The following is a 15,871-nucleotide window of genomic DNA, read 5'->3' as shown; positions in this document are numbered from 1 at the left end:
GTGCAGTAGCAAAGCTAGTCCCCTGCAACAGCATATAAAAGGTATGAAAAAATCAACCAAAAAATAAAATAAATTATTGTGGCGCAGCTATAAGACAAATTCAATGAGATATTTGCAATTTAAATAATGTTATCTGGCATTTTGTAATGTAAATTTTGTGGCTTAAGATCAAATATTTTGGACAGCTGCCGCAGTTGCATCACAGCTCGTAAAGGGGTGGGGCTTGCATAATTACCAAGGCGATGAAGCGAATATAAACTTATTTCCCATACTTAGTTAGGCAAACCAAATCAAATGGATATGTGAAAAAGAGATATTGGTTCAAAAACAAAAGATTACATTGTAAAGTATATGTGTACATTGCAATAACTATCCCGAATCGAGTATGAAATAAAAGATCACATGCAAAATGTTGGAAATTAAAATGTAAATAAAATAAAAGTCGCACGCACACAGAAATGAAATGGGGGAGCTGGCATAAAGCGCGTATATTCATTTACACACACACACACAGATACACATACAGATACAGACATCCACAGCAAATAAATTCAATTTACAATGAAAAATGGCAGCGATGATGAAGATGGCGACATGGCCAGGCACCAAGCAGCCGGCAAACAGGTGCTGGAAAAACTTTATTAACATTTTTCGCATGCTGCACGTGCAGCACTGACAACGTGGGCCGCGTATTTTGTGCTTTTTAATGAAGTTTCATAAATTGTGAGAATCGAACGTTAATCAAATAAGGTGCGAGAGAAATCAAAAGCCTTGTCCCAGGCGCCATAAATGGTCGCCGCGAAGCGACAAACTGCAGACGCTGTCGTCGCAATTGGCCGACAGAATCTGTCAATAAATCAATTAGTGTTATATAAATTAAAATCGACAAAAAAATAAATAACTTAAATAGGATATAAAAAAGTAGTCTAGAGAGGGCGCTCAGTATGAAATTGTGATGTTTCTATTTCTGCGGCTTTAATTAATTGCAACTAATTTATGTTGGCCTGTCAAAAATCGTGGCCTACGGGCACAATTAGCCAAATGACAAAACCAACACGACAGTAAGACCCATAACTCATGCCACTGCCACACATCGCGTACGTCAAAGGCTGCTCGCACAGTGGCTGCTGTCAGTTGTGCAGCAGTGTACATTTCTGCCCCATCGCCCATAAATTCAACGCTTCCTTAACCACTTCCAGAGTTTGCATAGCAACGGCACCATGTGCAATCGGGCGTATACAAAATACTTGCAAATAACCCAATTCAAAATGTAATCTCAAATCATATTTAAAGGTTCTTCGATAACACTGTCCAACATTATATTATAAAAGTATTAGCATTCAACGTTAGTCCAAAAATGTACGAAAAATAATATTTCTTAAGAAAGTTGTGCATTTTCTTAAATATTTTTCTGTTATTTGTCTTAGCATTTTCGATTATCTCTTTTAATCTTCCTAGGTGTGTATAAAAAGCGGCCCGGTGACTAGTGTAATTTCGTTAGTTGACCTTCTTAAATTGTTTTCTTTGCCAAATAAATTTGACATTTGACTAATGCGCCGTATTAGTTCTTCCAAAAATTTCTTTACTTAGCTTTGCAGTTGTCGTTTCTCTCACGGTATACATTCCTGAGAAGGAACTGCAGGAAGGAGTTGCTCGGGTTAGGGGACTGAATGTCTGCATGCCAAATTTATGTTGCCCGCAAACCCGTGCACAAGTTTTTGAGTTTTATCTGCTCAAAATTTGTCACAGCAAATAAAAAGTTTTGCCTTTTTCATTTTGCGCTCCGATGTTTCCCTCGTTGCACTTGTTTTTTTTTTTTTTTTTTTTTTTTGTACTATTTGCTTTTAATCCGCAGAGCAAGAAATAAAGATAAAACTTAAGCCAAAATAAGTTTCTATAAAACTGTGCAAAAAAACGAGTGGCAAGCAACCGTCGAAGGACGCAGGATGAAAGACTAAGGGCCAACAACAAATTTTGAAGTGGAGCAAAATTGCAGAAATAATGAAATACCAGCAATGCAATTAAAAGGTAGCAGCTGCTGATTTGCTGGATTAAGGTACTACACAGATACACACAAACACACACACACACACACACATAGCCAGATACAAGGGCAAGAGGTGCATTGTCGCGCTGACTGTCGAGATAACATTGGGGCGAGCCAACGCGTAAAAACTTCAAGTGGCCAAGGACTACAAAAAAAAAAAAAAACATTGTCAAATTGCGTTAACGTTAACGTCAAGCACTTACAGAGTTACATAATTGCTTGGCCAATGCGCATTTGGGTTGCAGAAAATTTTTGGTTGCAAGAAAAGCTATAACGGAAGAAAACTACATAAATAATGCAAAAGAATTTTGAGAAACTATGAAAATAACACAATAAAATTGTAGTCTTAGAAGATGTGATGAACTGAGGGTTGACTACACTGTTAAAACTCTCCTTTTTGCAACAGTCTGGCAGCCACAAATGTCAAAAAATGGAAAATGCTGGGGGAATTCTCATGGTATATCATCTGACTTAAGCTAAAGTTATTTTACCTGCGTGTTACCAAAATGCTGATTAAAATACAGCGCCCAAGTGGCTTAAATTATACATTTTACACTTAGCCCAGGTTGTGCTTAATAATTCAATATTCATCAACGTCAGCCACTAACAAAGCGTCCATTTAGCTGAAAATTCCACGACGGTCGACGGGAAATATTGGCAACCAAAACTTTCGAACTCACAGACAAAATACACACACACACACACATGCACACACATAACACACACATCAGTGCAGATTAAGATACATCGTTTTTGCATTCATGGAACACATGTTCGCTCCGGATTTAGCTGTCGTTCTTGAACGAAGTTTTGCCACTGCTTCGCCCGTTGCACTTCACATTAAAGGTATTTACGATAGATGGGCGTGACAGGAAGGCTAAAATGAAAATGAGACACAGACAGAGACAGAGACAGAGACAGAGAGACAAAACCGGCAAGAGTGTCAAGTAGATATGTGAAATTTCACATAACTTATATTGTCTCTGTTGAAGTTTTTGTTTTTACTCAAGCGGCAAAATTATAATATAATTTTAACCACTACTCTAGCAAATAACTCAAATTAAAGTTTTTGTGCCTGTGGGGCAGGAGCAAACAGTCACACACACACACATGCATGCAGAGCAAAGTTGCCATCTTGTTTTTTTGGGTTTTGAAACTGTTAAATGCACGCTCAAAACAAGCAGGCAAACATCTCTGTCACCCAAAACCAGGGATGCTGCAATTTATTAAAATAACACCAGAAAAGAGCGAATATGTTGAAAAAAAAACACAAATATTTGTTAAAAATAAATTTAGATAGATTGAAATATTGAATAAATACAACTTTTTTTCAAATAAATAATATATTTTTCGAGGGCGTAAATTTGATGATTAAAATATGCATGTTATTACAAATTACATAAAGGAATATTTTCAAACGTAAACTGAATTTATATTCAACCAATACAAATATTGAGCTTACTGTAATTAAAGACAAATCCTAAGACTTATCATTGAGAGAGAAACCCCATTAATGGAAATGTAAAGCATGATTATAATGCTGAATGTTTTCAGGGTGCATTTAAGCAATTGCAAAGAAGCTTGCAACGTCAGCATCAATAAAGTTTGACGCCAGGCGAAACACTGAATGAGCCGAGGAAGCAGCCGCAACAACAAAACCCAGTAGAACACAAACAGAAATTATAACCACACTTTCGTTTTTTGCAGCCGGCCGCAGGACAAAGCCGAGCCCGATAAGAGCACACCAATGCAACATTCTTGAAATGCGGCCAACAACAAAACGAACAATAACAGCCAAGAAAAGGAAAGAGACGGAGACAGAGAGAGAGAGAGAGAAACAAAGAGGAGGAGCGCACTATGGGCCATAAACTTGCGACAACGTCTTTTAAAAGTTTTGGCCAGCAGGCGTTGGTTCTAGTGTTGCTGTTGGCTATCAGTTGGCCAGAACTTTACTGCTTACGTTCGTCATATTTACGCGTGAGTTGCATTGCTGCACGGCAGGGAAAAGAGTAGGAAGTGAACAGGGTAGAGGCAACAGGGAATGAGAAGCAAAGAGTCGGCTGCTATCTCGGCCAGGGCACATGAAAACATGCGGCTATTGAGGCAACTGCAGCCTTTCTGACAGTTGGCTGGTGGCAACGCCGTTGCACGTTGCCGGCTGAGGATGAAGACATGGACGAGGCAGTGGTGTGGCAGCCACTTGTGACAGTTTTAAATTGTCCAACAAGCCACCATGGACAGCGCCGCAACAACTGACTGATAAATGTCGCTGCCCAGGCAGCAAATAGCACTGCTGAAAACATTTCCTTATTTCCTGCTTGCCTGCCTGCCAGCCAACATGGCAAGGAAAACTTTTAGGCCAAAAGGAAACCCCGAGCGACGGAAGCATTCGAGAACCATTTTTATGCAAGTCATAGAAATTTACAACCCCCGGTGACAAGAATGGTATTTTATGGTGTCAGCAATAGCTCGAACTGGATTTTAGCTGTTTTTCTGGCTAGAAAACTACATTTGAATTAAATAAATATGGGTGGATTTGTTATAGTACCTTCAAAATAATTCAGTTCAAACCTGATTTCAATCTAAACTTAACACAGTATTATTTGATTCCACGAGACTGAATATGTAATTTTATAGCCGTCTCAAAAATTCTTTATTTATTATAATTACTGTGGATTTTAATGAACAAGAAACGAACAAAGCTATTTGGCAACCTTGTTGCCATTGCCCCGATAATATTAATAGCAAGCAATTGAGTCAGTATCGGTATCAGCAAAGTATCGATATCTGATCGCGGTGGATGAAAGTCGCATTAAGCATAAGTTCAACTTCATTATCAATAAACTCAAACATACCAATTTATACTATTATGTTAGTCTAATAACTTTAAAATAGGTATTATCCGTTTTTATTTATCTCAAAGAAAAAAGGCTGAATGTTTTATTTGAGTTGTTTTTTAAGTTTAGTGTCAGCACTGACGAGCTGGGGTGGAATTTTGTTTGGGTAAACTTTTGTAACATTGGCATATGCAATTGGGTTTGCTGCACATCCTGTCGACAGCTTGGACTTGCAAACTTTTTCTACTACTGTTGCTGTTAAATGTTGCAGGCACTTTTTAGGCATTTACAGTGGCTGAAGAAGAATGGGGCAAAGTTTTTAATGAATTTTATAGCAGCCGCCGAACCAGTGAACTGATCACAAATCAACTTTAGCTGAGACTAAGCTCAAGCAAAAGCTCTGAGGCGTTCGATTACGTAAGTTAAAGCGTTTAAATTGCACGATGATAAGCGGGGCCAGAGTGCAGGAAGCTAATCACGCTAATCACGTCAGACTGCTAGACTGTCAGACGGGCGGACGGGCAGACGGACGGACAAAGAGGCAAACCGCTTTGACTTTGATGCGCTGTCAACACTGTGATTGTTGTTGTTGTTGTTGTTGTTGTTGTTGTTGTTGTTGTTGTTGTTGCTCGTGGTGCTGGTGTCGCTGATGGTGTCGCTGCTGGTGTCGCTGTTGATGTTGGTCTTGGTCTCCGTTAGGTCATTAAATGCAGCACATTAAAGCCGCAGGAGCTGATGTCGACGTCAAATGTTGTCTGACAAGCGTTGAGTCAATTACATGGTAATAAACTAATGGCCAATGTCTATCCGTCCGTCAGTCTGTCTGTTGGCCTGGACATCAGCATCAGCAACAGCAGCAACAGCAGCAACAGCAGCAGCAGCCTCATGGCATGTTCGTTAATTTGCTGCAATTGTTGAACTTTTGGGCAGAAACATGCGCCCACCAAAATCAAAATAATTGGCTCAACGACATGAGCTTTGTTATTCACTGCAGACGTGCTTGTTTAGTCGTATTCCCATATCTGATTTTTCTTATATATACGCCTCTGACTTAAAGCAAAGTCTATTCAATATTCGCATTGCCAAATATAATGTTTTTTTTTTTATTTCTTGAAATGTTTGCTTTAGTGGCTTATCTGTGCACAGGCAACACAAATTTCATTGAGAGTAGAAATAACTGAATGAAAGTGTTTTAATAAGCACAAAAGTTTTAATAAACACAATATGTATGAAAATCTGAATAATATGTATGCATTTAACAGAGAAGGCTTAGGCATGCACGCACTTGTTGATGTTCAGCTGATAGTTGGAGCCGGGCGGACAGGTGCCATGAACGGGTCGCACTTGAACGCATTGATTCTTCTCGGCATTGAAGCCAGTGGGGCAGCTGGAGCCCCAGGCGGCGCCGAGCACAGCCATCAGCAGCAGCACGAGCCAAGCACATTTGCAGTTCATAATTTAGCTGGGAGTTACCTGTTGTCTGTGTGGGAGAAGCAATTGCAGTTTTTCAAACACCCTACCAAGTGCCGAGTGCTGTTCTCACCTGTAGCTAATGTAATATGCAACTATTTATTGCTCAATATGCAGCTGGGCGCTTTTATAGAGAATTACCAGCGACTTATCAGCGACACATGTTTACAAAGTTCACCCATTTGAGACTGACAACAGATTAGATCATCTGTGGCTCTCATAAGGTCAGCTGTTTATTGGGTTAATGGCACGCAAATTGATAATGAAATGTACACAACGTAAAGCAATTCAGCCATTAGACAAATCAAAACACACTTTGAATATATTTCAGTTACATTTTATTCAACTCTGCTCGACTCTTATCCACCAAAGACACAAGCGTTCACGTTAATCTTATAGGTGGAGCCGCTGGGGCATTCGCCGCGAATTGTGCGCTGAGCGGTGCAAAGGCCCTTCTCGCTCTTGAAGGGGGAGGGGCATGTGCTAGCCGAAACAAGGGCAGCAATCATTGCGAAGACAAAGATGCCAAACCACGAGAAGTTCATTTTGCAATTAGCTGCAAGTATTCAATACATAGTAAATTAAATATTTCATGTTATCATCGAGCTGTATTATTTATGAATTTCTAAAATATATTTTTCGCTTATCTCCGTAAAACAAATGTGTATACAAAATAACGTAAACAAAATAATAAAATGTTCAATTATAAAGACGAATGGAAAATTCAAATGTTGACCTAGCTAACTGGAATACACATATAAAATACTAATACATTAATAAATTAACATTAAATATTGTTTTTAATCAAAAGCTGAGAATGCATTCCATTTTACAAATATGTTACATAACTTGAACAATGTAAATTTTTTATTCCAAATAGGGACTACGAATCTACTACCAAAATATCTTGTTACTTAAACAAATATGTTGATGAATAAAGCACTCAAATAAACACAGACAAAGACACAACTAAAGTTACTTCTGTTAATTTTTTAATACAGTTCAACGGCCTTTTTAATTTAAGTTCCTTTGACACCTGTCTGTATCAGTTTGAGTTCTTTTCAGTTATTGTGCCACTTACTGCTTGTCGCTGCTTGAGAATAGTAGAAACTAATTTTTTTGGACTGCTGCCGGCCTCTTTTATAGGCAGCTGGACGTCGAAACCTTATCACGTGACTCGAACCTTTGACACAATCAGCCTCACTTAAGCGACAATTGATAATGGTTGTGAAAAACCCAAGCCAAAAACTGAAACGAAGGTTTGACACATGTGAAATGTTGCAACAATGTGATGCATGTTGGCAACAATTGCGGCATGAACAAAAGTTCATTTGCATGGCCTCGATGGTGGTCTTTTCAGCGCCGAGGTAGGCGTCAAAATCGGCGAAATCTGAACCAGAAATTCCAGCGAGCGGAACCAAATTGTCAAAGGTAAACGGCACAGGTGAAACCCAGGACGCCACATTGTGTCCAGGCGAAACAATGGACAGCTCGTGAGGGGTGTGCTGCAAGGCAGGCGCCTCTTGAGCCCGGTGGGCTGTCACTGCCATATTGGACAATGGACATGTGCCTCCGCAGATCTCGACCCGTTGCTCGCTGGTCACCGCTCTCCGTTGAATGCTGCCCCCAATGAATGCATATGTCATTCAAATACAATTACATGCAGAGGCATTCACTCGGACAGCAAGAAACGGCTCAAAGCGAACGTACGAGCTATGAATTCATTTTCACTACTTTTAATACCCTGCTAAATAGCCAGAGAGTAGATGTACTCAAAATGTTTATACTTATAGAATTGGTTATGATTAATAATTAATCAAGAGACTATTATCAGTTTGCCAACATTTAATGGCATATCTTGGCAGAGAGCAATCTCACTAGCTTTTCATATATACAAATGTGAGTTATGATACATCTAAAGGGTATCTCCTAGTTAAGGTAGCACTGCGCACAGATTTTTTTCGGCAGCTGCGCATAAATCAAATGCTAACGATCCATAAAGTTTCATTGTCGGTTGCCATTTGAAGTGGCATACGGGTGAGTTCAATATTTGTATGTTATAGTTTGATTTTGATGTACGACAAACAGTTCGCTCTCTATCTCTCTCTTGCTACCTCTCAGTCTCTCTCTTTCTCTCCATTTAAGCAGTTGTAGGGTGGCCACTCGAACTGTGCGTCATAATTCACTCAACACTTGGCCAACATTCAATAGTCGGTAAATGGTTGCGTGTCGGTACATTGGACAACAATGTGGATACAGAGGCAACTTCAACAATTTTGGACTCTGGTCGGGTCTGTTCTGGTCTGGTTTGCTCGGGTCCGGTCTTGTCTGGTCTGGTCATGCCTTGGCTTTGAATTATTGATGGGCGTATTAAGAAGATTAATGTGATGAGCCATGGCACAGAGTTTTGTCGACGACGACGACGACGACAACAACGCTGTCGTTGTCGTTGCTCATGTTAATGTCTTCATTGTCGGCTTTAAGCTTTACCTTTACCGTTAGCTGTTGGCTGTTAGCTGGCACCTTTACTCTTTCTCGTTGTGGTGTGTGTGTGTGTCGGTGTAGTATTTTTGGATCGCTCCAATTGAACGCCATGCAGCCAATAACAGCAACAACTACAGCTAGTAGGGCCATAACGTTCATCAACGTTGCCATTTGAGGGTCAGGTCGATTGGTCATTTGGTCGCCTCGCACCGCAGCGTCTCCGCTCCCCTCTAAAAGCGCTGCCATTTCGATTCATTCGTTTTGTTCCGTAGCGCGTCCATAAGCCATTTTTCTTCCTGATGCACATAAGTTTTAAGCTTTGTGTAATTTATTTTTATAGCCATGTAGTCGACGTAAAGATTGCAAATATGTAGTTGGCGTTTTCTATCCTATATACTATACAAGAAAAGCAAAAATAAACCGTGTCGTTAGTTGCAAATCAAATGCTTAGCAATGGAGTGGGTGCCTTTTCTAGCTCCTTTTCTAGCTACCCGATTCAATTCTCCCTATGCACAATGAGTGTGGTGGTGTATGGGTGACTGTGCAGGGGATTGCATGACTATTAACTGTGAATTTGCTATTCTGCCACAACACCTACAGGACAATCAATGGAGTTGCCTAAGAACCAAGGCAAATGTTAAACAAAGAAGCTCATTTATAATTTAAGAATATAAACAGCAGCAGGGCTTTCATGCCAGTCAAAGCAAGTAGTAATATGTAATTTGCTTGGACTTCAACTAATCAGATTTCTAAGAAGCTGGAAGAAGCAAATAAGCAGGTGTAGGTAAAGCAAGCAGAAGCAATTGCAAATAGAGCAGGGAGAGAAACGAGAAAATGTTGGATTTTTATTTTTGTTTAATATTGTAACTTTATTTTGCCCACTATCTTTGAATCATTTCAAAATGATTCGCGATTTACTTAACAGTAGCTTTGGCCACTCTTGTCTCGCTTTGCTAATCAATAAATATGCCTCAACTTTTAGCGAACTTCTCACTTTTTCCTCTTTACTCTCTCATTTCTGTTTAATTCTTATTTACCTTTCCTTTCATCAGTTAATTTCTTCATTGCTACTTTCTTAAGCAGCTTCCCGCATTACTTTACACTTTTAATTACAATTTTTTATTTAAGATCTGAATTAGGTTCTCCTTGCTGCTTAGTATGCCTTTGAGTAACTCTGTCGCATATTTACATATTTTTATTTGTTCTTCCTTAGAGTATATCGCTTAGGCCACCTTGAATTCTACTCTGTTAAACGCTTCGCTTAATTGATATGAATCTTGGAATTTCTTTTTCGTTCCACTTTATTTTCCATTTGCCCGGATTCATAATTCAAGCTTGTTGCCCTTGTTGTCAATGAATGCCGTTGTAATTATTATTGATTGCAGATTGAAATCCTTGTTGCACCCCGCAGCAAGCCACAAAGCCAAACAATTTTGTGCCATTGGTGCATTTCTCATTACGTTGCTTATACTGCGGCTGATGTCAGCCACAGACATTGACTTTGGTGAAACTGTGCGGCCGGACGCGAACCTGGGAGCTATCAGTAATACAGTTATACACAGCCAAAGCCATGGCCACAGCAATACCCAGCTGGGCATCGTGGGGCTAAAAACCAAAGCTAAAACCGAAGCGAAATGCTGTTTTTATTGCTGCCGCAATGTTTTAACTTTTGTGCCACCGCCAACCAACCAACTGTCGCGTTGCATGTTGCCGCTATTACTGCAGCATTTAACCACTCAGGCAGCCGAGCGATCACCCGCCTCGCTTACCACCACAGAGTTGGGCACGGTGGGGCAATGGGACAGGCACACAGCCAGGCCAAAACGTGCTGAGTTTTCGTAATTAGTGCGACGGAGTGCAGCTTGGCCACGTACTAGACATGGGCATGGCAGGGCGGTTGGGAGGCGTGCATAAGGTCCTCTACATTGGCAAAGAAGCTGACAGAAATGTCTCCTCACCCCCCCTCTATGCCACAGCTCCCCGCATCAACCAACCCCTATCCACTTGGATGACTGGCAACTGCACGCTTATGTCGCTAAGCTACTACTTTGAGCCTATTCAGTGTGATGTGACAGTGTGTGTGTGTGTGTGTGTGTGTGTGTGTGTGTGTGTGTGTGTGTGTGTGTGTGTGTGTGTGTGTGTGTGTGTGTGTGTTTCTGTGTTGCTGAGTGTAAGTGTATTCTCTGCAGCTCGTTTGTTGACTTAAGTAAGTTGTTAGTTGCGTCGCGTATGACACACAAGTTGTCGCCTTTAAGCAGCTCCTTTGAGTACTTGTTGCCAATATTAAACTTAGCCACATAACTCTGAGCTACCAAGTTTATTTGTGTGTGTGAGTGAGAGCTACTTAAGCATTGTAGAAACATAACCAAGCTGATTCATTTTTCTCTATTGAGTGCTCAGCTTAAATGTGGTTACCACATATTTAAATTACTTATGGCAGATGCAGCAATCATAATTCATGCATAAGTCTAGAGCTAAGGTCTCAAGGTTTTTTAAATATAACATATTGTGTATATATATTAAAAAAATATATATAAGTAAATATATATATTTTAAAAGAATATGCTTCGCAAATATAGAAAATTAATATACAGCGGATAATTACAAGTAATTAATCATGTGTAAAACTTTTATTTGGCTAATTAGTTTTCAATATAAAAAAAAAAGTATTTTGAAATACAAGTCGAAGGTCATAGCCAATCTCTGAGATAAAAAATGCATTAAACTAGCCAAAAACTGCTTATGGCTTTGTGTATAATGTTCTAGCCGAATGCTAACGAGATTGGCAGCGAACAGCTTTCAGCCTTCAGCTGGCACGGCCTTAATTTTACTGATTATGGCAGCAGCAGCAATGGCAAACTTTTGGCCATTAAAAGGATTCGTTTTAATGAGTTTGGCAGAACAGAACAGAACAGAACAGGCGGGCAACAAGGTCTCTCAGCCACGAAACTGTCGCCCACTTTATCGATGCCTGTGCAAAAACTGTCGCTGTATATCTTTTTTTTGGCAGCCAAAAACTAAAACAAAAGAGGAAGAAGAAGACGCAAAAGAAACAAAAACGGCAGAAAAAAAAAACAACATAAAAATACCTGCATTTTGGTGCAATTAACAATTCGAAGGGACCCAGCGAGCAGTGCCTCTTGGTTGACTAGTGACTGCATAAATCAACGTAAATACAGTGCGTAAATAAAGTAATCGTCCAAATGTGCCCTTATGCAGCACTTGCACTGAGCACTCGCCGCCGTCCTTTTATGGCTGTTAATTTCTGGGCCAACACCCAGCGACAGGTAGCGGCAGTTTTGGCCACAGTTTTCGAGGACTGATGTGCACTTGATTTAAGAAGAAGCAGTCCGTAAATTTAATGAATTGGTAGCGGGCGCTATAAAATCACTTGTACCGCTAATTGAACGGCCTGCACAATTAAAGTTGGCAACTTTCTCGTAACAGCGATGCATCAACTTTTTCTTTGTATTATTTATATTCGTATTTTTTATGCCAAGAGCAACTGATTGACAGCTGTCATGGCGATAACCGCAGTGGGACTGGAAGCTAGCAACTTGCAACTGGCAACTGCTGTTTTTTTTTTCTGCATAAAATGCAGATACAAACTGTCGCATTGCTCATTTTCTCACCGCGATCGTCGTCGTTTGCGTTTGCGTTTTCGTCATCGTCATCGTTTTGGCCGTCTTCGGCTTGTTAAGGAGCTGCTTGTATAATTTTAATATTTCACAATAAATGGCAACGCCAACGCAGTGCAATTGGAGTTCACCTAAGGCCCTCTCGGGGCCAGGCACTTTCTCCCAGTGCGCCAGCGCATAACGGTTTGTCAATTTGCAATGCCAGCCAAGGATGGAACCATGAAAAATGCATGAAAAAAAGCAGAATGAAAAAATACAATGTAAAAAAGAAAAACTTAAAATAAATAAAGCAATACAATGATGGCACCACAGCGATACTTAAAACTGCTGACCGACATAGCCATACATGGACTTGTTTACTGTTTATGTTTATTAGTTGGACACACTGTCCAACTGCGCCCACTGCAGTGGTCCGTCCAAATGACCAAAAGCCGCCAACGCCGCAAGTTGCAAGCGTCCACAGCAACTAAAACAACAACAATCAGCGACTGCAGCATCCCGTGAAATAAATTCATTTTTTCTGTGTGTGGCAAATTAGTTGCATGGAGGAAAAATTGTCCAGGCACAGACAAAAAAAAAAATCGACTGCCAACTTTTAGCAGATAATAAACACTTGGAAAGATTTAGAGAATTTAATGAGAAACTGATTTATAAGTATTGAGATTATGCCTTAATTATGAGCCAAACGAAGTGATAATGATACCTTAGTCAGAGTTGTATAATGCAGTTGAAATGCTTCATGCTTATTTTGAGCTTGAAGAAGTGCGGAAGAATTACATAAGTACGCTCTGTAAAAAATAAATGTTAATAATAAACAAATAAATGAATGTTTGCACTATAATTATTTAAAAATCTAGAAGATAACAGTAACAAAATCTGAATTAGTATTAATTGGTTAGATTTGCATATTTTATACAAATATTGAGTTTTATTTAACTTGTATTGTATATTCATCGAAATCTGGGCACATACACATCTTCGCTCGCATCGATTATTATGGTGTTTCCTCTCGCGGGAGAATAGAGATAGTATTTTAATTGAAATAATTGTGTTTTTTTGTGTTTTTTTAATCCTTTTTACAGTTGACCAAAGGCTTTGTTTTTAAAATTGTTCCTTTTTAATGCGATCGAAAAACGATTTATATCGATTATCGCAAAACGTTGGCAGTTATTAATCAAATAAAATAAACTTGATCTCACAGATCCTTTTTCTTATAGATGTGAACAATTAAACTGGCAGATAGTCGGTCATAGCTACATCGACTCGGCAGTTCCTGCTGATCATGAATATATACACTTTATATTGTCGGAAATGCTTCATTCTGCATTTTACATTCATTCCATCAAACCAATATAACCTTTGTAGCCATTGAATAGCCAATGAAAGGGAAAACAAGTATGAACTTAAACTTTAATTTGAACACCAATTTTTAAATAAAATTCGCTGCACCGCAGAGCTATTTGTATTTTGAGGGAGGGGGCAGATTAAGTGCCCAGGGCTCACCTTTTATTTGGTCAATTTGCGGTCGATTTGCACATTTGCCTGTAACCCAATGTTAAATTTTATGCAATGGCGCCCGCAGCGTGTCAAATATTTGTCATTTGATAAACTTGCATATGTGGTTTAGTTTAAATGCTAGAAATTTGGCAAGAGAACTGGAATATGCAACATGCGTAATGCGCGTAATTGGTTTTGGTCATAGAAGTGGCTCACTAGGCACAAAAGGCAGCAATTTACGGCAATTGCTCCCGTAATCAATAATTGTAATAATCATGTGAAAACACTAATTTCAACGCTGTAAGCAATTAATACAACCAAAAAAGTAAAAGCCTGATGGGTGATGGAGAGGGGGAGGGGGGAGAGCGGCATCTGTTACAGGCAGTGCCCCGAAAACTGCTGGCAGTTAATTAATGCGTGCAATTTAATAAAAGCATAAGCGATATATTTAAACGCCAGCGCCAAAAGGCACTCAAGGCAAGCACACAAACAGACACACGCACCCTCAAATATAAGCAATAAAATTAATCAAATAATTACGTCGGAGATCGAAGCGTACACTGAGCATGGGAAAGAATGGATGAATAGAATTGCTCTTCACTTATCAGCATCCATGAGCAAGACATTAAAAATGGTTAAGAAAATGATGCGATTGCCGCAGCCAAACAACCAGGCTAAGCTAACTGGGTCCAGAGTCAGTGACTTCGCCTGTGGTTTTTTGCTTTTGTTTTTCGGATTTTTTTTGTTTCACTTGAGCGCAGTGAAGCATTTATCATTTTTAATCGAATGCGGAAACAATGGAGCGCGTCTAAGTGGAGCATTTGATGTGGGTTGCCGATGCTGCCCAATTGCCCCGTTTACCCTGGTCTAGTGGGCGATTTAGTTGGCAAATGGCAACGTGGAACGTAGCCAACAAGCCAACGAACAACAGAAGTAGCAGAACCAGCAGTCGCTGCTCCAAACAAATCTGTAATAATTTCTTTTAATTGTTGCGCTACACAAACAAAGGCATAACTGATTGAACATGCAACTAGTAACAAAGAATTGGTCAAGATTGTTAATTCCGACATAAACGAGCTATTGTTTCCACTCAGGCACTCGCCCAAAACTTCTATAAGAGTCTTGTTTTGGGTTAACTCCCCCAAAAACGGCCAACTCAATTTAATTAAAAAGTATGCGAAATGAAGATGAAAGAAAATTAATTAAAATGTGATAGACATATAGATATACGATTTTATTAAAATAGCCGAAAATTATATTAATTTTAAAATTACAAAAGAGTAACATATGAAAATAAAGGCGAAGCCTTTTTTACTGTGTTTGTGTCTGATGTGTGCCCGTTTTATGCCTCAGGCTACTGCCGACTCAAAGGTAAGCAAGGAAAAAAGGGTTAAATGAAAATATGTTCTAAATTATTTTAGGATTGGAAAAATTACATTTTTTATTATAGACCTACATTTATTATGAGTTGTAAAGTAAAGTCACTTCACTTTATCTTAAAAGGTAGGAAATTTCACTCAAGAAGAAAACTTTTACATTTACAACGAAATTCTAAGTATTTTATTTCAAAATCGTAGATTTCCAAAATAAATATGAATCATTTGAATCGCAAATTCAAATAGCAACTGGGTCATAAATATTCCAACTATGGTCAAAACAACAAAGCTGTTAAGCAAAACGTTTTTTATGAATATGGCTCATAAAAACAACAAAAACAGTTTGGTCTATGCGTTAATCAATCAAATGGTTTATGCACATAAGTACCTTATATATCACACTCTAATACCTACGCGAATAACTCTTTAATTTTCATATCAAGGCAGCGTATTTTGAAGTCGTGACATTGCCGTGATACTAGGCCGATTTGCCATCTCGGTAAACGCAAACCTAATGTAGCA

General features: G+C 39.2%; 2 protein-coding genes across 2 annotated transcripts; both read right to left on the bottom strand.

The window, feature by feature from the left end:
* Positions 1–6,072: 6,072 nt before the first annotated feature.
* On the bottom strand, positions 6,073–6,450 carry LOC6563320. Its single transcript, XM_043214869.1, has 2 exons — positions 6,428–6,450; positions 6,073–6,364 (listed from the first exon to the last, which is right to left on the bottom strand). Exon 2 carries the CDS (start codon positions 6,337–6,339, stop codon positions 6,154–6,156), a length of 186 nt encoding a protein of 61 aa, XP_043070804.1. The 5' UTR covers positions 6,340–6,364; positions 6,428–6,450; the 3' UTR covers positions 6,073–6,153.
* Positions 6,451–6,675: 225 nt separating this feature from the next.
* Positions 6,676–6,915, bottom strand: LOC6563321. Its single transcript, XM_001990524.3, has one exon. The coding sequence runs from the start codon at positions 6,897–6,899 to the stop codon at positions 6,714–6,716; it is 186 nt and encodes a 61-aa protein (XP_001990560.1). The 5' UTR covers positions 6,900–6,915; the 3' UTR covers positions 6,676–6,713.
* Positions 6,916–15,871: the final 8,956 nt, after the last annotated feature.

The sequence above is a fragment of the Drosophila grimshawi genome, unplaced genomic scaffold (genome assembly GCF_018153295.1).
Source record: "Drosophila grimshawi isolate 15287-2541.00 unplaced genomic scaffold, ASM1815329v1 contig_311, whole genome shotgun sequence".
NCBI classification, from domain to species: domain Eukaryota; kingdom Metazoa; phylum Arthropoda; class Insecta; order Diptera; family Drosophilidae; genus Drosophila; species Drosophila grimshawi.
The sequence above is the reverse complement of the archived record's forward strand: the minus strand, read 5'-3'. Positions and strand labels throughout refer to the sequence as shown.

Excerpts from the sequence above, each read along its gene's own strand:
- LOC6563320 (XM_043214869.1), bottom strand. The coding sequence starts at position 6,339 with ATGAACTGCAAATGTGCTTGGCTCGTGCTGCTGCTGATGGCTGTGCTC.
- LOC6563321 (XM_001990524.3), bottom strand. The coding sequence starts at position 6,899 with ATGAACTTCTCGTGGTTTGGCATCTTTGTCTTCGCAATGATTGCTGCC.